Raw genomic sequence first — 27,452 nt, 5'->3', positions numbered from 1 at the left:
GTGAGATGCCTAATACTAATAAACTTGTGTTTACACTTTCACAGATTTCCATATCAGCAGGGCCATCAGATTCAGTAGAGCTGGACTCGCTCACCTGCTTTCTGTCGAATTCCTTTCAGCATGATGTGCACAACTTTTGGCCAGGCTTGATACTGACTTTCAGCATATCTGACATTTTCTCTGCAGTAGCTACTGTGATTGGTCGCAAATCTTTCACTTTACATGGCATTTCTTCTTGAAGAGATTGCAGCAAGTTTTTTGCAAAAATTCATATTTTGCCAACAGCAAAGCTTCATGATGGAGGCATACTTGAGATACTCTATCCAAGTTCAGTTCACTTCACTTTGCTATCCGTTTTTGATCTTCTGCACTATACTGTTTTAGAAACGTCAAGCCTTTGTTGAGAGTGTAGGTTGTCAAGTGACATTCAGAAGAGCCAAGCTCATGGCTAGCAATAGCACATGGCAATAAACCAGTGGAATCCTGATTCATGACGTATCTGTAATCAAATTCAAATCAAATTAGTTAACTAACTGAATACAGTAATTTCAAATGAGGCCTGTAATACATTAATATTAATATTGCTTTTTACTTATTTGTGTATTTATTGCAAGTAAATACACAAATAAGTAAACAGCAATGTTTGGCCTGCTGACACGATACTACAAAGATGTAAAGATAAATATAGAACAGGAACCTAAAATAGCACTGATTGTGTAATAATAATTCTGAATCCCATCCAAAAATGTTCTACCCAATGAAGCTTAAAATTTTTCCAATCAGTTTGGATATCAATTTGCTAGCAGTCATGATCACTGCACAAAGATGGAGAATCATAATTTGATTTTTTCTATATCGCACCAAGGTATGTCATTTTCAGAGTCCTCTGGCTGAACTAGGAATTCAGATCCCAACCTAAATAAAAGTTACTCTTGTACAGAAAAATCTGCTCTATCCAATGGCGTCATTCAAAATCAAATTGGGAATGATGCATATTGAGATATTTTGTCTTGAAAGTTGGATAGTTTTGCACATAAAAAATTTTCTGGCCAACTTTCAAGTGGGCCACCTCTGGACATATGGATACAACAGAGATGCTATTGCATCACTGCATAATATTGTGCTTGTTATACATCGTTGCAAAAGATCATGGCATTTAGACCTTTTGGTGATGAGTAAGTGGTCTCCAAATTGGGGTCCAAATTCCTCACAACAAAATTTGGCAGTGATTTTAGCATGGATTGGTAGCTGAATGGCTACCCAAACTACTTTTTTGATTACACCGCTGTATTCCGCACCAAAGACGTGATTTGATAAAGGATCACAGTTGGCCCTTTTTACAATATGTACGCATCAATGGGATGAGAGCCCATTGAACATGGACCTATTATTTAAGAACCAAAGCAGATTGAGCTCTAATATTTTACACAATTTCATTTGGGGTCTAGGGCTACTTTATTACAAAATTTCATTAGATTTAGAAAGTGTCGAGTGGGAGGCCTTTGGTTAATTCACATGGAATGACCCAGATCGTTTATGTAGACGATGAACATTACTAGTGCAACACTGTGGTACTTACTCTACTTGTAAAACTCCTTGAGTCAGATACATTACCTCTGATTACTGCCCTCATCTGTCAGTTAGAATATTTTTCATCCATGTCAGAAGTCTCCCTGTCACCCCTCCAGCATGTTTGTTGCTAAAACCACCTCTTGTTTGGAACTCAGTCAATTATTTTTTTTTTTTTTTTTTTTTTTTTTTTTTTTTTTTTTCCAAATACAGTCAACCCAACATCTCTTTCCTGTAGAATCTCTGTGGCTCTGTCATAAAAACTAAGTAGATTTGTTACATAGGAACCTCTTGTTTGAAAATCATACTGTGTCCACTATCAACAGTTTGTTATTACTCTCAAGGTGTTCTACCCATTTGGTTTTATCTACTACCACGCTTGTTAATGTTACGTTTCTATAATTTTGAGGGTTTTCTCGGCTACCATTTTTATAGACTGGAAATATGTTTGCCATTTTCCATATATCTGTCAAGACTCCTGTGCACAAGGATGTCTGGAAGATTAATTGGAGTGGAATGCTCAGCTCGGTTGCACATTAAAGTGAAACTCATCTGGTCCAACTCCTTTAGTTCTTCCTAGCCCTTGAGTAATTTTTCTACTTCATTTTGAGATACCTCCATGTATTCTGTGCTCTGGAATTGGCATTGACTCCAGCTCTATGAAATCCTAATTTTGTACAAACGTACTTTGGAACTAATTATTTAGTGTTTCACACATTTCATTTTCATTCTTAGTAAACCTGTTCCCTGTTCACAATGTCTGGATTTTATCTTTTACGTGCAGCTTGCTTTTAATGAGTTTATAGAAAAGGCTTGGATCTGTTTACATTTGTCTGCTGTCTGCTACCCGCCTTTCTCAAAGTTCTTTTCTGCCTCTCCCCACTATTGTGTATTTGTTTCTTGCTTGTAGTGCTGGTATGTTTGAGGGTTAGGCCTCTTCCTATATTGAACCCATTTTCTTGTCTTTTCTTCTTCTGGCCCTCTTACAATTTCTGTTGAACCAATCCTGTTTTCTGGTTCTGCATCTGTTTTGGAATGAATTTTTGTGAGCCTTTATCGTATATTTCAAAAAAATTGGCATTCATCTCATTTACTGCCTTGCCAGCAACAAGTCCATCCAGTTAAAATCATTAATCCTTACGCTGCTACAGCCTGGGCTGTAAATGGGGTATAAGCTGGGGCTGGGCAAAAAAAATATTTGAATTACACGTGGAAAATTAATATTAAATGTTAAACAAATCTGCAACTTATTGCTGCTCCTTGTGATGTTCTTTGGTGGTCAGTTCTTCGCTGTGTTCCTACACCAGCTCGCAGCACACAACACTATGAATGCCACTTTTTTTCTAAATTTCTCAAACCATCCCCTGCTCGCCTTAAACTCTCTCGCATTTGCATCACTCGTTCCAGGGGTTTTCTTTAAAAGGTTTTCATGCAATTTCCTTGCTTTTTCACAAATGATGGTCTCTGAAACTCTATCACCTGCTAACTCCTTATTGTATATCCAAATTAATAATAACTGTTCAACATCTTCAATTCTTTGTGTTCAATGTTTCATGATTATTGATATGCCTTTTGCCACTTTAGCACTCATAATGTCTTTTTTTCTTAGGAAGTGTGGTGGATATTGTTGACTGAGATTTGTTGTACTGCCTAACTAGTTCAGCAACCCACGCACCATCTTCATGTTTACGAATGATCTCTTGTTTTTGCTCTATGGTCATACTTACATATGTTTTCATATGTTGAATCTTACCACTGACTTTCTTGGGACCCATGACATGATACATAATAATCAGTTTTATGTTCAAAAAGCAAAAATCACAAAAAAAAAAAAATTAGAATTTCTTTTGAGCGTGATTGTCACTAAGCGGGCGACTCTGGTAAACTGAGGCAGGTTGGCCTGTGCCACCAGGAACCATGCGCTCGGTTGACCCGAACGTGTATCAACAAATATCGTTAGTCGACGACACTGTCGTAAGTCGAGTCACATTTTCCGATCAAATTTATATCGTAACACGAAGTTATCGTAAGTCGGGGCAATCGTATGTCGAGGTGCCTCTGTAAACTAAACTAAAAACTTATATTCTAAATCTATGAAAATGAAGATCATATGTTATTGTGAGAGCATAATACCAAATGAATAGTTGGTGAAATATTTTTGCAGCTGATTTGAAAATCTGAAGTTTTTATCATTCTACTTTATAATTATTTTTTATTTTCTTATTTTTCAAGTTACGTTTGTGCTCATTTAGACAAAGTTGTAGGATTTGCTAGTAGATTATGCACAAAAAATTGGAAAGTGTTTGAGGAAGTTTGAGAAATTGAACTTATGGTACCATCAGGTCCTGTCATATATGTATGCCATGCGCAGTTAATGGTTAAAGAATTTGCCAAGTACCCCATAGTGTCCTCTCTTGAAATCAAGTTTATAAACTGTTTCAATGTCCCCTTTCTCTTCTAGATTATATAGCAAAGCATATTTAATTTCCAACAGGACATGATCACTTTCCAAAGGGAGGAAGGTACTAGATGGCAAATATCTCTTCTTTCCTGGTGAATACTAGATCCGGTATTGACGGAACATCCCACATTCCTCAATCTTGTAATTACCTAAGTGTAGTTACAGGATGAGGGCTACCCTCGCTGTGTCCCGTCTCCCCAGCACTGTCATATAATGCTTTGAAATTACTGACGGTTTTGGCCTCCCACCTTCTCACCTAACTTGTTCCAACCATCTGCCACTCTGTTTACAAAAGTGAATTTTCTTTGTCAAGCAGCTTTGTTTCGTTAGTTTAAATCTATGACCTCTTGTTCTTGAAGTTCCTGGTCTCGGGAATTCTTCCCTATCAATTTTATTGTTACTATTTTGTATGTTGTGATCATATCGCATCTTTTTCTATCTTCTAGTTTTTGCATGTTTAATGCCTTTAACCTCTCCTCGTAGCTCTTGTCTTTCGGTTCTGGTAGCCATTTAGTGACATGTCTTTGCACCTTTTCCAGTTTGTTGATGTGCTTCTTAAGATATGGGCACCATGCAACCACTGCATATTCCAGCTTTGGTCTAACAAAAGTCATGAACAATTTCTTTAGTATTTCTCCATCCATGTATTTAAAAGCAATTCTAAAGTTGGAAAGTGTAGCATAGGCTCCTCGCACAATGTTCTTAATGTGGTTCTCAGGTGACAGTTTTCTATCTAGAATCATGATCCCTTTCTTTGTCAGAATTCTTTAAAGATTCCTCACATAATTTATAGATTGTGTGGGGTCTATGTTCTCCAATTTCACATCCATAAAATGGCATTTATTCACATTAAATTCCATTTGCCAAGTGGTGCTCCATTTACTTATTTTGTCCAGGTCTTCTTGAAGGAAATGACAATCATCTAGGATCTTCCCTATTATCTTAGCATCATCAGCAAACGTGTTCATATAATTCTGTATTCCATCTGGTAGATAGTTTATGTAGACAATGAACATTACCGGTACAAGAACTGAACCCTGTGGTACTCCACTTTTGACATTCCTCCAATATGATACATTGCCTCTGATTACGGCCCTCATTTTTCTATCAGTTAGGAAATTTTTCATTCATGTTAGAAGCTTACCTGTCACCCCTCCAATATGTTTCAGTTTCCAGAACAACTTCTTATGTGGAACTCTGTCAAAAGCCTTTTTTTAGGTCCAGATAGATGCAGTCAACCCAACCATCTCTCTCCTGTAAAATTTCTGTGGCTCAATCATAGAAACTGAGTACATTCCTTACACAGGGTCTTCCAGATCGAAAACCATACTGTCTGTCTGATATATAGTTTTTCTCCGGGTGTTCTACCCATTTAGCTTTAATTATTCGTTCCAGTATTTGGACTATTACACTTGTCAATGATACAGGTCTATAATAGAGGGGTCTTCCCTGCTGCCACTTTTATAGATTGGAACTGTTAGCCTTTTTCCACACATCAGCTACAACTCCTGTACACAGGGATGCCTGAAAAATCAGCTGAAGTGGAATGCTGAGCTCAGGTGCACATTCTCTCAGAACCCATGGTGAAACTCCATCTGGACCAACTGCTTTGTTCTTACTTAGCTCCTTGAGCATTTTTTCCATTTCATCTCTAGACACCTCTATGTGCTCTATGTTGTTCTCTGGAATTCTTATTATGCCTGGTTCCCTGAAGATTTCATTTTGTACAAACACACTTTGGAACTTTTCGTTTAATGTTTCACACATTTCCTTTTTCATTTTCCGTGAATCTATTTCCCATTTTCAACCTCTGAATATTATCCTTTACCTGCAATTTGTTGTTTATGAATTTATAGAATAGACCTGGTTCTGTTTTACATTTGTCCGCAATCCCTTTTTCAAAATTTCTTTCTGCCTCTTTCCTCACTGCTGTGTAGTTGTTTCTCGTAGTTGTGGCCTGCTTGACGTGTTGATATGTGAATGTCTTCAGAATGAAGTTTACAAATCTGCCTGTCCAAATATCCTCCGTTCTTGCTTCATTGGCCTCCCAATTTATTGTTTTCAAGTTAAAATCCCCCAGTACCAACAATCATGATTTATCTTTATCTGCTTTTACTATAATCTCTCTCATGACCATTATGAGGCCCTCTTGTTTATCATCTAGTTCCTCCTTTGTCCATGTGTTGTTTGATGGTGGGCTGTAGGCATTTAAGATTATCAGTGTATCATCCCTGATTCCAGACCTGCAATGCCATTATATTAACTCCTCGAGGGTTTTTGATTATTAACACTCTTACTTTCAGGTGTTCTTTCACAAGCACAGCCACTCCTTTCCCCTTCCTAGTTTTCCTGTCATGTCTCCAAACTGAGTAGCCCCTTGGGAATACAACTTCATTTCAAGTATTTTCAAGTTTCTTCTGTTAGTGCGACAATATCTGGGACCTTAAGCAGAATTATATAGTTTAGCTCAAGTATATTTTATCTCACTCCATCTGTACTGGTATTTACAATTTTCAGGAACTTGTACCCCTTTCCATTTGTCATTTACTTCCCCTTCCTCTAATAATTTTGATGCTTTGTTTTTAATGTACCATTTCACAAGCATTCCAGTCCCTAATACTTTGTAGAAAAAATAATTTTTCTTCATTTCTATTCCCATTTAGACGTTTCACTTCATCAAGGTTTGCAGCTTTTCTGTCTTACCTGGACAGGTCTTGTTTTATTTACCAAAGTTTGCCATCCTCATTAATGCAATTTCCTGACATTTCTAAGCACTTCTGTCATTTGTTTCATTCTATTTAATGTCACCCTTAATGGGCAATTTTTGTCTTGTATTTTCCTATCCTAAAATCACTGATATTTTCCTTTGAATTGAGGCCTTATTTATAACCTACTATTTTCTCAATGATTTTTCTCTCTTCTGCTGCTCATTCCACCCTTCCTTTTCTAAAGACCCAAAAATGATTATGGACTTACAGTGTATTATGGATCTGCAGTTTTTTGTACTAATTTACTATTGGTAACCAGTTCATTTCTAATTGCTTGTCTAATTTTGGCTTTTTGTTGGTTATTAATGGTTTTGACTTTCATATACCTTGATACCTTGCATGTTAGCAAAAACGAACGATGTTATAGTATTTGTGGAAATGCTGAGCATTTTGCTTTGTGTTTAATATCTGTGGTTCTGGTAGGGGTACCACGCAGTTTGTGTCCTGCCTAGCAATTGACCGAGTTGATGGTAGAGTTTGGACCCCCTGCACTGCGCACCTCTTACACCAGCCCCTCTCGACATGCACTTTAGTTTTTTATATATATATATATATATATATATATATATATATATATATATATATATATATATATATATATATATATATATATATATACCTTGTTATTTAGTATCTGGAAGGCACAAAATCCAAGTAGAGAGTCTATCTCTTGTGGTTTAGCTGTGGTGGCCTAGAGAAATTGCATTTTTTAAGTACAAATTAGGTGAGGTGCTGCATAGGAATAAATTTGTTGATTTATTTTCATTCTTTCTCACTCTATTTACTTTTTCATCTAACAAGTTGTAGTGATGTGTCAGTGGTGGTGGTCATTATATATAACTGAAAATACTGTACAGTATAAATATTTACTTATATATGTGTATAAATATATGCACAACATGTATTTATTCATGCTAATATATATCAATATTTGAGGCTAAATCTTATAACTGCACATATCACACAGTTTGCCTGTAAATATGTACATGGTAATCACTCACCTGCTGCTGTTAAAAGTTCAATGGCTCCTGGTATGGCCAGCCAGGACGTTCAGACAATGGGTGGTGATGTGCCAGACATGGTCCTCGTTGTCGTACTAAGGCCCTAGAAAGAGAGGGACTCTGGATTATTTTTTAAAATGGAAGTGGTTACGGGAGGCCTGAAGGAGCAAATGGGAGTTTTAAGTTTTTCATCCATGTCAGAAGTCTCCATCACCCCCTCCATTATGTTTCCAAAACAACCTCTTGTGTGGAACTCTGTCAAATGCCTTTTTAGGTACAGATAAAATCAACCCAGCAGTCTCTTTCCTTGTAGATTGTCTGTGGCTCTATTACAGATTCAATATTCCACAAGTTTATTTTGTAAAGGAACATGAGAAGTTGTTTCAAGATTCTTAGAAGGACCAAACAATGGCAGTGTGCTGTGGCTACCTGCCCAGTGCTATGAACATCTTGAACATCATTGTGTTCACTGATATCTGAACATTGTACACAGTCTTTGTCACAGTCAGGCTCTTCTGTAATACTATCATTGCTAAATAATAGCAGTTACATATATACAGTACAGAGCAGCCTCGGTTAACGAATTTAATCTGTTCCGGCACTGAGCTCGTCTTGCGAAACTAATTTCCCCATTTAAAATAATGGAAGTACAATTAATCTGTTCCACCCCCGAAAAACATCAATATGACATTTTATATTGTAATTATAATACTGTACTTGTAATTATTATAAATGTTTTGTTTTACTGTTTCCAATTGTACTTTACCTTATGAAGAGTCGTTGCTGGTTTGAGGGAGACATTGGGGAGGTGGGGAGGAGGAGAGGGTTTACGGTGTGGAAGAACCCACCTCGTTCTTTGCTATGATTTCCTTTTTCAAATCTACAGTAATTGTGACTTTCTTCCTCTTGACAGCAATGTCTTTTGCAAGCAGCTTCTTTAGCGACATTGTGGGTTACAAATTGTAGTCACAAAACCACAAAAAAAAAAAAAAAAAAAAAATGCACAAATAAATGCAGAGGGATGCTTATCCTGCGCGATAAGACAACAACACTGTCATCAGAGGCATCCGAGAATTTGCGAGAACCAGCGGGAACGCTAGGAAGCACTTTTCTCGTTAACCAAGCAGATGCTCGTCAGTCGAGACAAATTTCCCGCGAGTGGCTCGCTCGTTACCTGAAATTGCTCGTTGATGGGCGATGCTTGTCATCCGAAGTTCCTCTGTATTTTGAAATTTTTAAGCGATGCTGTGGTCACAAACTGAACAGCAGTGCTTTTAGTTCATGCTGCATACGCCAACCTTGGTTGCTCACTCAATACCCAGACCTTCACACCCGGGAATGGTACCCACAATTTTTTGTTTAAATGGCGTCGGTTTACTGGAGCCCTGAGGAAACTGATATGAACCCCTTGTAGCCTCGGGACTTTTAAATCTTATGTGGTACAGTACTTCAAAAAGTATATATAAAATGTGCACTATGCATGATGTCATACCAAAATCGTATGTGTACAATTATCTCCGTTCAAGGGTTAGTCATTCGGCATACAAACGAAGTGACGTTAACACCTATGTCAACCATCACCCCATAAACAGCTTCAGTTGGAAGTAAGTTGACAAGGGACAGTGTGTAGTAATGATAGTTCCTAAGAAAAAGATTGTGTAGTGTCTTGTTTTTCATTCAAGCATTTTATTTGAAAAAACTTTTAAGTTCAAAGGGAGAAATTTTCCCAACTTTAGTTAATTTTTGTGAAGTGGGACCTCCTTTGTGGCTCGGTGAGCTTAACTTGTACCACCAAGTCTTAGCTCAACCTTCAATAACTGTGACTCAACTGTCACTTACTTAGAACTAGGACCAGAATAACTCGCTTACAGGGCGAGGTGAGCAGGAAATCAGTGATCAGTTATAGAACTTGGAAAAGTACACCAGAAAACATGGTCCCAACAAAACAAGTAGCTGCTTGGAGGAAATTAGGTATCCTCAAGATAAACAGCCTAGTAAATTCCCTGACTAAAGTGTGCCTGACCACCATCAGATGGCTGCCCATGTAACCTGAGGTCCTGTTCTCGGCCAGTCTGCCCCCTTCATTCTTCTGCCTGTTGTCATCAGCCCAGCACCTGTAATCCCTATTGGGCTCATCACCTGCGTCTTTGCTATTCAGCTAAGTGGTGCTGGCTTTGAGACACATTCAGACTGCGTGCTTGTGCACGTTCAAATCCTGTCTATTGTGCTATCCCTGCTCCAGTGTGTGTTAGGAGTTGTTTTGGTCCTTGTCTGCTTGTTCCTTACCTTGCTGAATGTTCAGGGTTTGTAATCTTGTGTGTGGTTTTTGGCTGGGTTGTTACCAAGTGCTCTCATTCATGGTGCCAGTGCAATGGAGTACCTTCTGGGCCTCAGATTGGTTTGGGGTGATGTGCCCAAGGTGGATTCTGTCTCTTTGGGGTTACGGTTTATGGCCACCACTTTTTTGGTACTTGGACTATTCGTAGTTTCATTACCCTCTTTCCTTAATTGGCGTCTCCTCCTGTGGTGACCGCTCGCTACAGTGAGATTTTGTAGCAATTTCTTCGATACTTTAACATATCTGGCTACGGTAAGGATTTGGTCTAGTACCCTGGTTGTTCCAGTGCCTCCTACAGTGAGAGGGTTTGATTCAGTTCAATTTAGTTTTCTTCTGCTGTCCAAAGCCATTTCCTTTAAAGGGGGGGGGGGGGCTCTGCCTCTTCCCAGAGTTTGGCAGTATACCTAGCCTCAAATATTTTAAGGGTATCTATATGGCTTTGTCCCATAACTCCTTTATATTGTAATTGGATACTTACCTAGCATTGTCGATGGAGAGTGAGGTCTTGTTTTTTTTATGCCTTGCGTACTGGGTGGTGGGCTTCTTGGTACCATGTTGGCATCTTTCTTTGCAGTATCACTGTCATGGCTTGATGTCAGTTTTTGCAACCCATTATTTAGTGTTTCGTTAATCTAATTTGGGTATTGTATTTTGCTGGAAACTAGGCTGCATTCAAAGGTTGTAAATACTGTATGCATTTTATAATAACTGGCAGTTTAAGGGTTTCAGAAGAATTCATATGACCTTCTCAAAGCAGCCATGAGAGTTTATTTTAGAGGCATAATTTATATTCAAGCCATTCATTCAAACTATGCTCAAAGGCGTTCAAACAAACATTTGGTTAATGTGAATGTCTTAAACAATTGCACTGCTAAGATACGCAAAGCATTTATATTTATACCATATTACTGTAATGTTGTTAGTCAAATTCCTAGATGCATTTAAAAACATAATATTGTTTCATGTTTAATAGATTTGGTGATAACTTTAAATTTTCAGTGTGGCATTTTCCTTAGGTGATGTTTACTTTTATTTGATTGGTTAGATTAGTGACCAGAATTCACAGATTTTGGCTAAGAAAATTACTGTTTATCACTTGAGGAGTCGGTACTGTATACAATATTTGGACTATTGTTTCTTGTTGCATTACGTGTAAACAAACATATTACTGATTCCTTCTTTCACCCAAACAGTAAATACCAAAGTATTATCAAAACATTAATCATCTACTAATATTTATAATGTTGGAGAATGATCAACATAATTTGTAGTTTAAACCAAATGAAGCATATCTTTGCAAATTCAACCATAGTAGTAGTAAAGGAATTTTTTTGAAAAGCCTCTAATATACAACATCCTCTGGCTGCCTAGGTCTCCAAAAGTGTGTCACCTGGCCACTTCCAATGGGAAATACCTTAAAAAAAAAAAAAGAGTACATGTTCGTAATACTGTACCAGAGACTTGGGGGACATTGAAGCAAAGTGTTTAACCCTTAGGTGGCATTACCCATTAAATTAAACAAACCCATTAAAACAATTCTGCTACCATTTCATGGTTACTAATGCTGTTATTGTCATGAATGTTACTAGGGGAATGCGGTCATCATCATATGATTTAAATATTTATTGTCTGGGTGTTACTCGTATGATGCAGATATGGATATAATAGCTATGTGGATGTAAATAAAGAAAAACAAGTGATAGAACATCACTCGGTGAACTATTCAAGGATAAAACTGGAAGCTTTAGCAAAGGCTAGCATTAGGTTGTGCCGGATGTAGCCTTACAGAATGCCTCCACCCAGTGAAAGGATAAATATTCATATTTTTGTGTTTTTCTTACATTTTGCAAACAAAATATTAATACTATAAAGAACGTATTTGGGTGTGATTTTTTTGTATTTTTTTGCACATAGGCGAGTATGACCATTTCTCCATAGCTGCTGTCCAAGGTTTAAATTGCAATTGTTGGCATTCCTTTAACCTTTGTGATGCTGGGTTTATTGGAAAGTTCCCCGTGTGCCGAAAATCAAGTGTTCGCAAAAAAAAAAAAAAAAAAAAAAACTTTGTAAAATGATAAATGTGGGATATTTGGGGCTTGACTCAATTTATTTAATTATTAAATTAATGAAATCAATTACGAAGGACCACCCACTTTTAAGAAAAGAGGGAAACTAATAAAAAGTGATCATTAGAAACACAAGGAAGAACCAGTGTCTATGGCTAAATATTAGGAAGCATAATCACTTAAATAATTAATGGGCTGTATAGATAATTAACTTAAATCAAAGCCTCAAACACCTACATTGGGGGGTTATTGCTAGAACTTCATATACGTCTAGGAACTAGTGTGGTTCGTGCACCAGTTTATTGTGTAATAACTAATCTTATGACCAAATTAAAGAAATCTATGGAAGATTATCACCAGTAATTATAAGGATCATTAGCATCAGAAATTAATCATTCAAATAAACACAGATTATCTCCAGTGTACATGATTAGTATCCAATTAGATAAAATAATGTAGAAATAATGAATTTTAGAGTAAATAAATGAGTACAAAAAAGTCTTAGCTTTAAGACGATTTCAATGACATCATTCACGCCTCATCCTCGTGATCTCCGGAATTCCTCGTAGAAACACTTGGTGAATAACACGAAGTTAGGTAACAGCTCGTTGACTCCTCACATGCGAGCTGTAATTTAAGGGATATTACGTAGCATTGAACTAGGCTACTGAAATATCTATATTCATGAAAATGGAAAATAAATTTGATATGGTACTAACGTTGGATTTGTTATGGTCGCTCGATATAACGACAAGCTGCCCCGACATATGCATCAAAAGGGAATTATATACTTAGCTAAGGGTACAAATTACTGTATGTTGAAGCTTGCCGATACCGCGTCTCAAGCTCAAACTCCCGCAATGTCGTACACGTGGTTGATAGCTTGGCTTGAATATCGACGCGTTATTAGTTGGCCGGTCACTGCAGATCACATAGAACAATATTAACTCATTCTGTGTTGAGTACCAGGGTAATTCTTGCTGATAACCTCGTCACGTGTCTCAGACTGACGCCACGACCTTGTTGCTCAATTCCGCAACACGAGACTTCCACGCCACACACCATGGCGTCTCGATCCACAATGGCTTCTCCCTCCTCTCCAACCCGCGTCCCGCATTCGCCACAGAAATTATTTATCACGAATAATATTATTTCACGCAATTGTGGCTGAAATACTTTAATAAAGACTGGGTTGTAATTCTAGGGAGTTAAATATTATTACTTTCTCGTCTTATGGTAGTAAACAAGAAATGGAGAAGATTTTAGTTTTCTCCATGGCATTCATGCGTGAAGGTAAAATTATTACTTGATAACAATTGTAACTAAAAACTCTCGATTTGGAATTATTTGGGACTTATGTTACCCATAAATAATTATCACACGGAATGCTGATGATTTTAGAGAATCACATTCAATTCTCTAACACACTGGATATAAATGTGTTTAACTAGGTATAATCTGACGCAATACTGGTGCTTGCTTTCGTAAGAATTCCAGTATCCATATACAGATATAATAGTTAGTTCATGTGAACATTACTGTTAGTAAATTTTAGTAACTACAGTAATTAGTATATTTTAATACTAGTTTATAATACAATAGTATTGTATTAGTGTTGGAAATTTCCAACAATAAATTCCCTTCCCTGAACATGTACATGTAAAGAACATGTACATGTAAAAAAAATGTATATAAATAAAATTAGACTTATTTTGGCTGTGGGGACATAGACAAAGTCATGCGTACATCATCACGGGCTGGTCGCCTGTGCATGAAGCTCCCAGATGCGGTCGTGCTGGCCGTTCAAGCCTTTACAAATAATATTTCTATGTATTTTCAATGCTTTATAATTTGTTGCATCGTATCTGATGCATATGTGTCCTTCACAATATTTATACAGTAGAACGTTTGTAATGTTCCATAGGACTGATACATACGTGTCAGTAATGTGTCCACAATAAATGTTTATTGTTGTTATATTGTTCAAAATTCACTAAAATTACAATATTGTATGTACAGCTTCACACACTACAGTATTTATACAGTTACACACTGTATTACACACTCAGTACTTCAGAAGAGTGATAATCAAAGGAGGAGTCCGTGATACACAGCACGACTTCATTCTTGATGCACCTGGTAAAAACAGATTTTCGCTTCCTGTTTCTTTGGTCTGTGTGCTTGCAAATAACGAACTCACGTACACCCGTGGCTTTAGTACCTGTAGGTATTATGTAGCCAAGCCTGTGAAGTGTAAGGTAGTCTTGAAAAGATTATAGGAAAAGATCAATTTGTAAGGTAGTCTTAAAAAGATTGCTTTGTAAGGTACAGTATTCTGGAAGAGATTCAGCTACAGTATTCTTGAAAATATCTATGAAAAACACCACCACCATGGAAGCCGCTAACACTGTTCATGTATGCTACTTGTACCAGATACATTATCACTGAACCCAGAAAACGATTCATCTATGTATCATCTATAAAAATTGGAGATAACACAGGTGAGCGTGCGTGGCACTCGGCTACAACTGGATATACTCACTCTATCGTCCTCATAAGTGCTGTAACACTTGCATCCGACCCTTGTGGTAGGTCCTTATTGTACCTAGCTTCATCAATATCATGACCCTTATGTTCTTCAAACAATAAGGTCTGAATTTCACCAACAGCGAGCGATCACAACACCACATTGGACAGGTGTTCGACAGCCAGAGGCACATGCACCACCCATAGTTGCTCACTCGGATCTGAGCCAGCAAGCAGCCCTAGGACATTCTGGGATTTTTTCCAAGATGGCTGCCTCTCACTGGAGGTCCCAAAAGTTCATTTTGTACACATGCTACCTTGCTCCCATTTTGAATGGGGTACGAAATATTATAGGGTGTTTTCTCGGCTTGCGCAGTTTCCCACCGACCGAGTTTTCTCGGCCGGCACAGTCCAGTGGTTAATGCCCTTACTATGTCAGGTTTCAGAAATAATGTACTCACTGCCAACACTTGCCACCTGTAAATTTGCCTTATTTACAGGTTAAATATGTTAAGTGTGCAGGTATAAACTGTTTTGATTTATTATTTTTTTGTTTTAGTGGGGTGGGGGGGTTGTAGATGGTAGGTTTTTCACGACTTGCTTTTGTACAAAATTTTGAATGCCTCATTGTAATTTACATGCAACCTAAGGTGCTTAACCTTTTTATATATAATTTTCCATGTTACTTTGAGAAAGCTCAATCATATTTACTAAAACCCTACAATGCTTACATATAATCATAAAACTAAGTTTTTTTTTTTTTTAGTGAACTTCAATAGTAACTGGTCTGTTTTAATATTTGTTTTCTTTTTATTTGGAGAAAGCCTCAGTTTGATTTTAACAAAAATTGCATGATAATGACAGTTTTTCTCAATACAGTATTGGGCAGTATAGCCCATTGGCAACTGTTGTTTTTATATTACAGGCAACCACGCGCTTTTCAGGCACAGGTTTCTCGGATTAACAAGTTTATCGTTTATGGTTTATCCGAATAAAGTTGTGAAAGCGGGACTCGAGGTGCGAGTGTCTTAGTTTGCTCCCTGGCTACCCTAGGAACCACATGAGTGCTTTGTTTTGGTGTGTGGACCAACACTGAAGCATTTATTATACTTTCATCCTTGGATTTATCACTGGAATTTCAAAACATTTTGCACCCTGTCGGGTCAGAAGGCAGTTTGTGCAGGATCAAGGCTTCATTCTACTAACAAGAAATCCAAGAGAAACCCGTCTGTGATGACATTTGGAAGAAAATAATTAATAAAAGAAGATTTGAAAGTGACATCCTTGGGATTGGTGTGTGTGTGTGTGTGTGCTGATTACGAAATGAGCCAGACGGATCTTGAATATTAATAAGGATAAATCTACATTCTGATAATTTTTCTCAAAGTGAAAGTGATAAAGCAATATGCAGTATAAAGGCAGTGAGTAAAGCCATGGTGAAAAGTGTTGATGATGCAATGTGGGAATGGCAGAAGTTGGGGGGAAACACAGTGGCAGGATGGCTACTCGTGGAGAAAGTAAGAAAATTTCACAAGTCTGTAAATGTCACTGAGCAGTGTTTGAATACCAGTCGACTCCAACAATAGCGTCACAAACCATCTAGACTACTATACACTATAAACAGTTGTCTTTTAACTTCGTAAGAAGACTCTGGTGAGTACAATTTAAGTTTGTTAGTGCCATCTTTACTGAAAATTTAACGAAAAATCAACCTTTTGGATGATCGTAGTTCGTGTCTGGAAAGTGCGTAATTGCCTGTATTTATTTGGTTCAAAGATAAACACAAATATGAATTTGCAGGGGTGGCATTTCATCCCACCCATACCAAACTGAAGACAATATCCCCAAAACCTCATCCTAACTAACAAAGTCCACCTTATCCACACCTTTCCTCTCTACCCACCTGCTCACCCCATGACCCATGCTCACTACCTCCTCATATCTGGGGTTTTATATGTATGTTTACTTAGAGGCATTCTTAAAGGAAAAACAAATCTTAATAGTGTTTGTACTGTGAGGCAAGTTTGTCCAAAACACCAGGGATACATCCCTTGAAACATATGTAGTTACTTGTTCATCATTTCAGGTAGAGACTTGTGGTGTGTTGTCTAACTTGTACATTATATGTCATAAATGACTTCAGAACCTAGTACATGGTACATAACTTCCTGTTAGTCTTTCTATAGCATTTCTTCTGTTTGCAATTAGTTCTGCTTATTTCTATTTACAAAAGGTTCCTTATATGTTTCCTTGTACAATATCTTGTTTAAAAAAGTAAATATAGTGATATAGACATGGAGAATCAAGTTGAAAGTAGACTATAAGAAAATGTATTGCTTGTAAAGGCATCAAGTTAACAGATTTGATAATACCTTTACAGATAAATCATCAATAAAGTCTACTCTTAACTTGTCATTTCTCTACATTCTGATTACTTGCTTCACTCACACCTTCAAATACACAGTATATTCGTGTAATTTTCCATGCTCTCGGGCACGGTAATATACATCAGAAACATGTTTTGGGCCAATATTGATCATTGCAGGATCGTACTAGTGACTCCTTGCTGGCAACTTCCTTGGATTACTAGTTTGGCATTTTCTTTCATACGTGTCTCATCTATTTTAATACCTGTAATGTCTTCTATTCCTCAAATCTTCTTAAATTCCAAATTTTTTTTGAACACCTGTTAAAACTTTATAAAAATTTAAATACTGTTTTGTACATTACAGTAATTTTAGTATCCAAATTGTAGATCCAACTAGAAAAGACAACACACTAGACCTTATTTTCACAAATATCAACGAATTGATCAGGAACATAATGATTACAAATATCTGTTACTTAGATAACAATGGAAGATTCAGACAAGCATGGTCAATATACCTGTGCAGCCAATCCCAAATTCTAGAGGAGGAGAATTCAGCAAATTTAATTTTAATAATAACTAAAGCAAAGTATGTAACCCATTGTATAATAGTCAACAAAAGTAAAATTTGAACCATCAACCATAAACAGCAAACCTCCAAACTGATGTAAATCAGGTCTTTCAGTGGGCCGTAGAAAATAATACAGTATGGTATTTAATGAAGATAAGTTCCAGCTCCTGTGCTTTGGAAAAAATTTAAAATATATAAATGGAAACCACGTACAAAATGCAGTCTAATGAACATAAAGGCAATGTAAAGATTTTATGTGTAATCATGTTAAAGACTTTAACTTTGACATCCTTATAAGGTAGCCGTCACAACTTCAAGAAAAATGACAGGTTGGATAGGAAAACCTTCAAACGAGATGCTGTACTAATGATAATTGTTAAGACACTAGTGCACTGGATCCTTAACTTCTAAAAATCCACTCAATAAACCATCTAAATTATTGGGACCAACAAACATGCCTAAATCTGTGTTCTCTAGAGCACAGGTGGGAGAAATACATAATTTACACAAGGAAAATATTAGAGGGGGTTGGGTTAAAATCTGCACACAGAAATAACATCATATGAGACCAGGAGGCATGGCAGGATGTGCAGAATAACCCCATTGAATAGCAGAGGTGCAATAGGTACTCGGAGAGAGAACTCTTTCAATGTCAGATACCCGAAACTGTTCAACACACTTCCACTGCACATAAGGGGCATAACTGGCCAACCCCTCACAGTGTTCAAGAGAGAATGTGATAAACACTTACAAAGGATACTTGATCAACCAGGCTGTGATTCATACGTCAGGCTGCAAGCAGCCGCATCCAACAGCCTGGTTGACCAGACCATCAACCAGGAGGCCTGGTTGATGGTCCTACTTTTTTTTATTACACTGCTGTATTTCACACCAAAAGTTGTCCTGGTATGCCATATTTCGCACCTCTCTGGGCACTAGACGTGATTTGATAAAGGGTCAAAGTTGGCCCTTTTTACGATATGTACGCAGTAACGGGATGAGAGCCCATTGAACATGGACCTATTATTTAAGAACCAAAGCAGATTGAGCTCTAATATTTTGCACAATTTCATTTGGGGTCTAGGGCTACTTTATTACAAAATTTCATTAGATTTAGAAAGGGTCGAGTGGGAGGCCTTTGGTGAATTCACATGGAATGACCCACTTTAATCAACGAAGTATTGTAGTTCATGGTGCACAGCGCGACTTCGCTCTCGTTGCACCAGGTACAGATAGATTTTCGCTTCCTGTTTCTTCGTTCTGTGTGCTTACAAATAATGTACTCACATACACCCTTGGCTTTAGTACTTGTAGGTTGTATGTAGCCAAGCTTGTAAATCATTAGGTAGTATTGAAAAGATTATAGGAAAAGATAAATTTGTAAGGTAGTCTTGAAAAGTTTGCTTTGTAAGGTACCACACAGGAAGAGATTCAGCTAGCCTCAAAGAGTGTTCGTCAGTTAGGAAGAGATTCAGCTAGCCTCAACGAGTGTCCGTCAGTCTGGAAGAGATTCAGCTATTCTTGAAAATATCTATGGAAAACACCACCATGGAAGCCACTAACACTTCATCTATGCTACTTGTATCAGATGCATCATCACTGAATGCAGAAAACGATTCATCTATGTATCATCTATATAAATAGGAGATAGCATAGGTGGGCAAGGGTGGTGCTCAGAGCTATAACTGGATACACTCGCTGTATCATCCTCATAGGTGCTGTATCACTTGCATCTGACCTTTGTGTTAGGTCCTTATTGCGCCTAGCTTCACCAATATTATGACCCTTATGTTCTTCAAACAATAAGGTTTGAATTTCACCGACAGAGTGCGATCTTTCAACACCGTGTTAGACAGGTGTTTGGGAGCCAGAGGCGCATGCGCCACCCATGGTTGCTCACTCCGTACTAACCCAGTCAGCAGCCCTAGGGCATTCTGGGAATTTTTTCCAAGATGGCTGCCTCTCACTGGAGGTCCTAAGAGTCCATTTCGTACACAACCAATCTCTCTCAGATTTAGAATGGGTACGGATAAAATAAGAGTTTTCTCGGTTGGCGCAGTTTCCCGCCGACCGAGAATACTCGGTTGGCGCAGTTAAGTGGTTAAGCTCTTCTGGTATCTCACCAGTGTCCAAACTTTCTCTCAGTGCTTGTGCAACTGGCACTTTGCATTTCTTTACAAATCTTGAATTCCAGGACTCCATGCACTCTGTCCTGGGGCTGTGCATGGGCATGCTGTTGATTTCTCTTTAAAAATTTGCAGAGTTTGTGTTATCAGTTATATTTTTAGGGGTTTGGATATCATCCATAAAGAAGCTGTTTATTGGGGGTGCTAAACATGTCCTCATACTGCTTTTTTAGGATTTCACTAATTTCTTTGTCATCCTCTGTGTAACCCTTCACTTGTAAGCATAGATCCAATTCTGTCGGAGGTTGCTTAGGCTATCAAAATGCTGTTAAACATTTCCATTATTTTTTCCTTCTGTAGTGCAGTCTGCATTCTCTTTCTAAGAGAACTTGCTTGATCATTTTTTTTTTTATAGATATATTACTGGTATTGATGGTACGTAGTTTGTACTTCATGGGCTTGTGATCTGAGTATATGGTATCTGAGATTGCAATGCTCTTGATTATTTCTTCATTGTTTGTGAAGATCAGATCTAGAATATTTTCAGCCCTTGTTGGCTCTGTTATGCAGACAATGAGTCACAATAACATAGCTGAAGATATGACGACCAAATCACACACCAGAGGATTAAGAGACGACAACGTTTCGGTCTGTCCTGGACCATTATCAAGTCTATTGTCTATTGTAAATATTGTGTGAGTGTCTGATTGTAGATAGTGGACCTATTTACTTTATCACATCTATAGATTATATTGGGTATCCAGACGAATTTCTGCATGGGTTTCTGCGGAAGCTCCAAATACTGCATTTGGCTTGTGAGGCCATTAATGATCAGTATTGTGTATTTTGCCTTCATTTTTAGTCCCTCTATGTTGGCAAAGTTAAATGAAGTTACACTGATACATATTGACCAGTGGGTTTTTAGGGAGTTCAGTTATGAGAGGACATGCTGACTTTGTATATGTATTGTAGAGAGAATTTTTATATGAAGGCAAGGCAATGTTGGGTTAGGGTGGTGGTGGGTTATTGGGGGTTAGACTTGACCTCCACCTTGGCATTGGCAGGTGTTTGACATCTATCTGGTAAATTTGACCAAGACATTTAACTTAACTTTGGTTACTTGCTAATTATGTACTGTACTTACTAAGAGTTGGTAACTAGGCCTACAGATGACCAAAAGAGGGAGTAGTTTTTGCTCTCAATATTTGCTAATTTCAAGTTGGTTTCAACATTACCTTATAATTTCTTCAAACCAATGTACACCCCCTCCCACATTTAAGAATCTAAACACTGAGGCTTTCAAGTCTCTTCCTATGTGAGACCATTACTTTAGTATGCAACTCGAACATGAAACTTTTACCTTATGAAGCATAAACAGAAACTTGAGAAAGTTCCGAGGTTTGCAATAAGATAAATACTGATACATGAATGCTGTCAGGAAGAGGTTTATTACAAAGCTTTTCTGTCCTTGTGTCATAGGCCTCTCAGTCTATTATTTTTCATATTAAAGTCTCCAAGTATCATTAGTCATGCTTTTTCTGCATATTTTATTACTTTATTCACAAATCTATCCCCCCCATCCCCCCCCCCCTACAGCAGAGATGTAACAACTATGTAAAGATCTTGAGGGGCAATAGATAAAGTGGATAAAGGAAGCCTATTTAATTAAAAAGAGGTAGGATGAGGGGACATTGGTAGAAGCTAGACTTTAAATTAAGTCAGAAAGATAGGAAGTTCTTGTTCTCTGTATGGGCAGTCGACAAATGGAATACATTGGAGGCAGTTCCATCCACAACTTTAAAAAGAAATATGACAAAAATGTCACTGTTGAGAGGTAAGTAGTATGTGCCAGGTATAAATGGCTAGGAGGTGGGAGATAGAGCTAAATCTTGCTCTCTTAATAGTCACTGATAGGTTAGCAGTCATTACAACAGCAACCACTACAAAATCCACTATAATTATAGCTACAGACAAGGTGAACTACCTCACTATAACTACCAACCTTGAGCACCCTGGGTTGTAGTGGTTAGCACACTCACTTTCACATCCTAGGCACATCATGATGATTGGGTAGCACTGTAAAATTACTGGTATATGATATTCTTGGAAAAACAAGGTGGAAAATAAACCTGTTCCTAATACTAGGCATAAGGCCTATATCCCTTTATGGAAAAAGATATAATTGCTACAATCACCAAGCACAACCAGTGGTATAACTTTAACTACAACCACAACCTCCACCTCATACAAGATACTGAATGGAGTAAACAAGGTGAACAAGACAGTTATTAAATTGAGAGAAAAGAGAATGTCAGTGGAAGCTAAAAATGCAATCGAGTTGTAGAAATGAGGAAATTGTCTTTGTTCTGTACGGGTCATCAGCAGGTGGAATGCATTGAAAGTAGAAGTCATTGAAGACACTTCTTTTCACAACGTCAAAATCAAATATGACACAACTTGAATGAGAAAATCAACTGGAACTCTTAGGTGACTCGAACCTGTGAGTCGCCTTAAAGCTCCAATTGATTTTCTCATTGATATATATCGCATTAGTGTGATTTCTTTGTATAACACAAACTGAATGTTAATAAATGCCATTACTTAAAGCTAGAAGGCAAGGCATAAAGATTCTTATGAAAAATAATTTTGACAAAAATTTACTTTGTGTATTTCTATTTCACTAACCTGTGTGTTGCCACATCCAATAATGTAGGTAATCTGGAGTGCATATTTTTCAATTTTCAAAGCATCCTACCATATTCTTCTTTTTTTTTTTTTTTTTAATCTCTGGGAAGCACTTCTGATTATAGCCTGCAACATGCCCAGGCACAAGTAAAAAAAATTACATTTTTTTTTACAAGTAAAAAAAATTACATTTTTTTTCTTCTAAGATTGTTAAAATGTGTTATCTGATCATGGGAAATATAATAAAAAAAATCGTAGGTGACATATTTTGGCCGCAATAGGGCGAGGAAGTCTGGCAAAATTGAGACGCTGGCACATTAAGCGCCCTGCACTGGTCTCCTCTACCCGCGCTGTCAGGCGGGAGTTGTCACAAAGATATTGTTACTTAATTATTTCAATGTGTCTGATTAATTGATTATTTATTTTTATTTTTTTCTAATAATAATGTTCAATAGTGTGTAGTGTGATACAGTTCACACACTTTATTATGTAAATATAAGTATCTGCATGTTTTGTTCATAGCAAACTACCAAGTTGGTATGGTGAGTCCAACAACAAGAGTGGGCTGCCACACCCAGCCAGCCCTCCCTCCCTCTTCAACACCTTATTCGCCAACATTCCTCCCACAATATTGTTTGTGGTTTTATTACACTAATACACATGTTATATGTAAGTATTTACATGTTTTGTTCACCATAACTACAACTAACCTGGTATGGTGTCCAAACAACATAGTGGCCACAAAAACTGCATGATAAGTGACACAGGAGCCAGCAGATGACAGCCTCACTCCCTCCCTCACCAAAATGGCTCCTCCCAACATACTCTTTTTGCTGTTATTACACTCTATACACACGTTATACATAAGTATCTACTGTACATCTGTGTTCACTGTAGCGAACCACTAAGCTGATATGGTGAGTCCAGACAATAACAGGTTGCCACACAGTCAGCAGATGGCGCTACCTCTCCCTCCCTTCTCACCAAGATTACTCCTCCTACCATACTATGCACATCACTAATTCTCACCACTATCCTGCTATCGTCAGAATCCTGGTCACTAAATCCTGTAAATGAATAATTTTCCACACGTTTATTTTGTAAAGAAACACAAAAGTTTTGAAGATTCTTAGATGGACGAAACAATGGCTATGTGCTGTGGCTAGCATTGTGAACATCTTGAACAGCATTATGTTCACTGAGATCTGAACATTGTACACAGTCTTTATCACAGGGGAGGGGCCTCGTAGCCTGGTGGATAGCGCGCAGGACTCGTAATTCTGTGGCGCGGGTTCGATTCCCGCACGAGGCAGAAACAAATGAGCAAAGTTTCTTTCACCCTAAGTGCCCCTGTTACCTAGCAGTAAATAGGTACCTGGGAGTTAGTCAGCTGTCACGGGCTGCTTCCTGGGGTGTGTGTGTGTGTGTGTGGTGTGGGGGAAAAAAAAAAATAGTAAACAGTTGACAGTTGAGAGGCGGGCCGAAAGAGCAAAGCTCAACCCCCGCAAAAACACAACTAGTAAACACAGTCAGGCTTTTCTGTAATTCTATCATGGCTAAGTGATACCAGTTACATACGTATTTTGACATTTTTAGGCGATGCCTTGGTTGCTCACTCAGTACTGAGGTTCTCACACTAGGGAATGTTGCCCACAATTTATTAAAAAAATGGCGTGTGTTGACGAGCACTGAGGAAGCTGATGTAAACCTAGTGAAGTTGCGGGACTTTTAAATCTTACGTGGTACTCCCAACCATTCATAGCTGTGGTGCACCGTCCCGTAATAGTTACTCACCCCAGCAAAATAAATAAATATTTATTTATATATATATATATATATATATATATATATATATATATATATATATATATATATATATATATATATATATATATATATATATATATATATATATATATATATATATATATAAAACTATTTATTTTGCACCCTTTAAGGGTTCAGAACACTTTGCATTTGGTTTTCACCAAGGGAAAGTAATTTCCTGTACAGTATTGACAATTGTTTGTCTGAGATATTGTATTACGGCGGTGATACAGGATGAGTTGCAGTGGCATAGGTTGACATGGACACAGTCTGTTACAAAAATAACAATCTAGGTAATAAATCCATTATGATAGTAATTTCATTTAATAATACATTTTTCTCTTGCTTTCAGTGGGTAGCCCAAACAGCAGTATTAACTCCTTGCAGTCGTTGACACAGACAGCAGGAGGATCACTAGCAGGGCTACGGCCGTTGGTACCTGCCCTCACCCCTAGCCTCGCTAATTATTATAATGAAAACCTCATTACACACGTACAAAATTGGCCAGCTGAGGCCCTAGAAAAGCCGGTAAGTAATAATTTTAGGATTATCTTTTCTTCTCTCTGTAAATTGCAAGTTGAATAAGTTTTAAAATGTTCAGTGTTTAGAGATTGGTGTTACAGTAATTTGAAAACAACTCTAAAAATGTGTGAAGCACTGAAGAGAATAACTAAAAGAGTCAGCACTAATAGTGTTTGAAAGGAAATACATAGTGTGAATTCAGTCAAACGAAGTACTGTACAGTATATGGGGGTTGAAACTAATTATTTGCATGGAAGACTTCATTTAAATCATAAGAATCGTAAGGCCCCTGGCAACCAACACACAGGTAAAAATTATAAAATATAAACACACACATTTTCTTGGACTGTCAGGAAAGCTTTGATGCAGTTCCCCATAAAGACCCAGTACCCCATAAAAGGCTGTTATGAAAGCTGGAGCAACAGACAGGAGTAAAAGGTAGGTGCTCCAGTGGATAATGAAGTAACTAAGCAACAGGAAACAGCGAGTAACGGTGAGGGGAGACACATCAGAGTGGCAAGATGTCACCAGCGGAGTCCCACAGGGCTCTGTACTTGGACCCATCCTGTTTCTAATATGTGTAAACGATGTTCCAGAGGGTATAGTCTCATTCCTCTTAATGTTTGCTGATAATGCAAAAATTATGAGAAGAATCAAGACATGAAGATCTGTCATCTGTCTGACAGATGGGTGTTGATATCACACCGAACCTGTCCCCAGAGGCCCAGATCAAAAGGATATCATCAGTGATAAAAAGGATCAAAAGGATATCATCATATGCTAGATTGGCTAACATAAGAACTGCCTTTAGAAACTTGTGTAAGGAATCGTTTAGCATCTTGTATAACACAAATGTCAGTCCAATCCTGGAATATGCAGCTCCAGCCTAGAGTCCTTACCTAGTTAAACACAAAGATCAAAGAGCCAGAGCTCAACCCCCGCAAACACAATTAGGTGAGTACAAGACAAAACTAGAGAAGATTTAGAAGTATGCCACCGGACTCGTCCCGGAACTGAAAGGTATGAGCTATGAGGATAGGCTAAGGGAGCTGAACCTCACTTCCCTGGAAAACAGAAGAGTACGGGGAGACATGATGACAACCTACAAAATTCTCCGGGGAATTGACAGGGTAGACAAAGACAAACACTTTAGCACTGGTGGAACACAAACAAGGGGACACAGGTGGAAACTTATGGTAAACTTACAGTATTTGTGGTACTCAAATGAGCCAGTGAGACCCACGGTCAGAAACTGGATCTCCGGTAACACCCAGTTTCGCCTGTGTTGGTTCCAGTTTTCGGTTCCTTTTTCCTGGATTTGGGGCTGTTCAAGGTTTTGGTGCCTACCTGGCTGGCAGCCTTTTTTGTTGGCTGGTGGGTGTCTGCTAGCTAGGGGTCTGTTTTTTCCCAGCTTGCCGGATTTGGGTTCCTGGTGAAGTGGCGGAATTTCTTCCTTGGCTGGTTCTTTCTCAGGTTCGGACCTGGGACTTATGTGGGATTTGCAGACTGGTTCTGTCTCTCTCTCCCTTCTGCGGCATTGGTATGGTTGCAATCCTGCCTCCAGCTGTCCTGGGGGGAACCAGGTTGCTCGAGCTGTTGTGTGGAAGACTGGAATTTGTTGTTCTGGTTTACCCACTGGGCAGGGTTTGGTTTTGGTTGCTGTTCTGGTATCTTCAGGGTAGCCCATTTCGCCCCTTGTGGCCGCTGGGTTCACACCCCGGTGTCTGTTACTAAGTCACTGGCTTCCTCTAAGGGTTTTCGGGTTTCGGTGCCATGATGCCTTTCCCGTTCCACGCTCAATGGTTCACGGATGCCTCATCTCTCGGCTGGGGCTTTATGACCAGCGCTTACCAGATCGGCCAGGGTCATTGGGCTCCGTTCTTCCATCGGGCTCACAGCTCTTTGCTGTTGTGTGGCTGGCATTGCGGCGGATTCTACTTCCTCGAGACTTCTGATCCAGCTCTGTTCGGATTGCATCCCTGTGGTTCTTTGTCTCACCCGTGGCGGATCTGTACAGTCCTTGGCGCTTCGGGGCTGGTCACTTCGTGTGGCTCTTCTGCCGAATTCTCGGGCTGCCTAAGTAAAACAGAAACAAGTAACACTTAGTGAGCCAGCCAGAGGCTTAGGGCCCGTGCAGGGATATCCCTGGGAAAAAAAGCAGTTCTGTTCGCAGTGTTTGCAGCCATGTCTTGGGCTGTTATCCTCAAACAAAGGTTTTGTGGGTTGAACAGGGTCCTGGCAGCCCTGTATCTTGTCAATGTTCCTGAACCTTGGCAGGTTGTGTTGCTATGGGTCATGTCTTGGTAGCGTCTCATTGTCATTTTGAGTCCTGCAATGCTTCATCCTGTCTGGTGGGTTACCATGTGTGTTCCTTATCAATGGGTAGTTAACATCAGGAAGCCACAAGTGGCTTGACCCAGAAAACCAGCATTAAATGTAATGAAAATCAAATTAATGGGTGAGCCCTGGTGGCTCCCTGGTTTACTCCCTTCCTCTCAGGTTGTCAGGTAGATGCCTACATCTGCCCTAGAATTGAGGGCTGAGATGCTGGCTGGTGGTGAGCTACCTCCCCCCCCCCCCCCAAGTAAGTGGGGAAGGTGGGGCAAACACTCATGCTATTTCAA

General features: G+C 38.5%; 1 protein-coding gene across 4 annotated transcripts in view; it reads left to right on the top strand.

Moving 5' to 3' along the window:
- The window catches only part of LOC123745884 (WW domain-containing adapter protein with coiled-coil wacky), a 96,011-nt gene that overhangs the window by 61,600 nt on the left and 6,959 nt on the right, over positions 1 to 27,452 (top strand). For 2 of the 4 annotated variants that reach the window (XM_045726987.2, XM_045726986.2), the window contains one exon: positions 24,659 to 24,834. In XM_045726987.2, the coding sequence (XP_045582943.1) occupies positions 24,659 to 24,834 (176 nt within the window). Of the gene's footprint in view, positions 1 to 9,831; positions 10,036 to 15,654; positions 16,383 to 24,658; positions 24,835 to 27,452 lie in introns of those variants that run through there. The other 2 variants (XR_011225695.1, XM_045726988.2) reach the window with 2 other exon arrangements.

This window comes from Procambarus clarkii, chromosome 88 (genome assembly GCF_040958095.1).
Source record: "Procambarus clarkii isolate CNS0578487 chromosome 88, FALCON_Pclarkii_2.0, whole genome shotgun sequence".
NCBI lineage: Eukaryota > Metazoa > Arthropoda > Malacostraca > Decapoda > Cambaridae > Procambarus > Procambarus clarkii.
The sequence above is the reverse complement of the archived record's forward strand: the minus strand, read 5'-3'. Positions and strand labels throughout refer to the sequence as shown.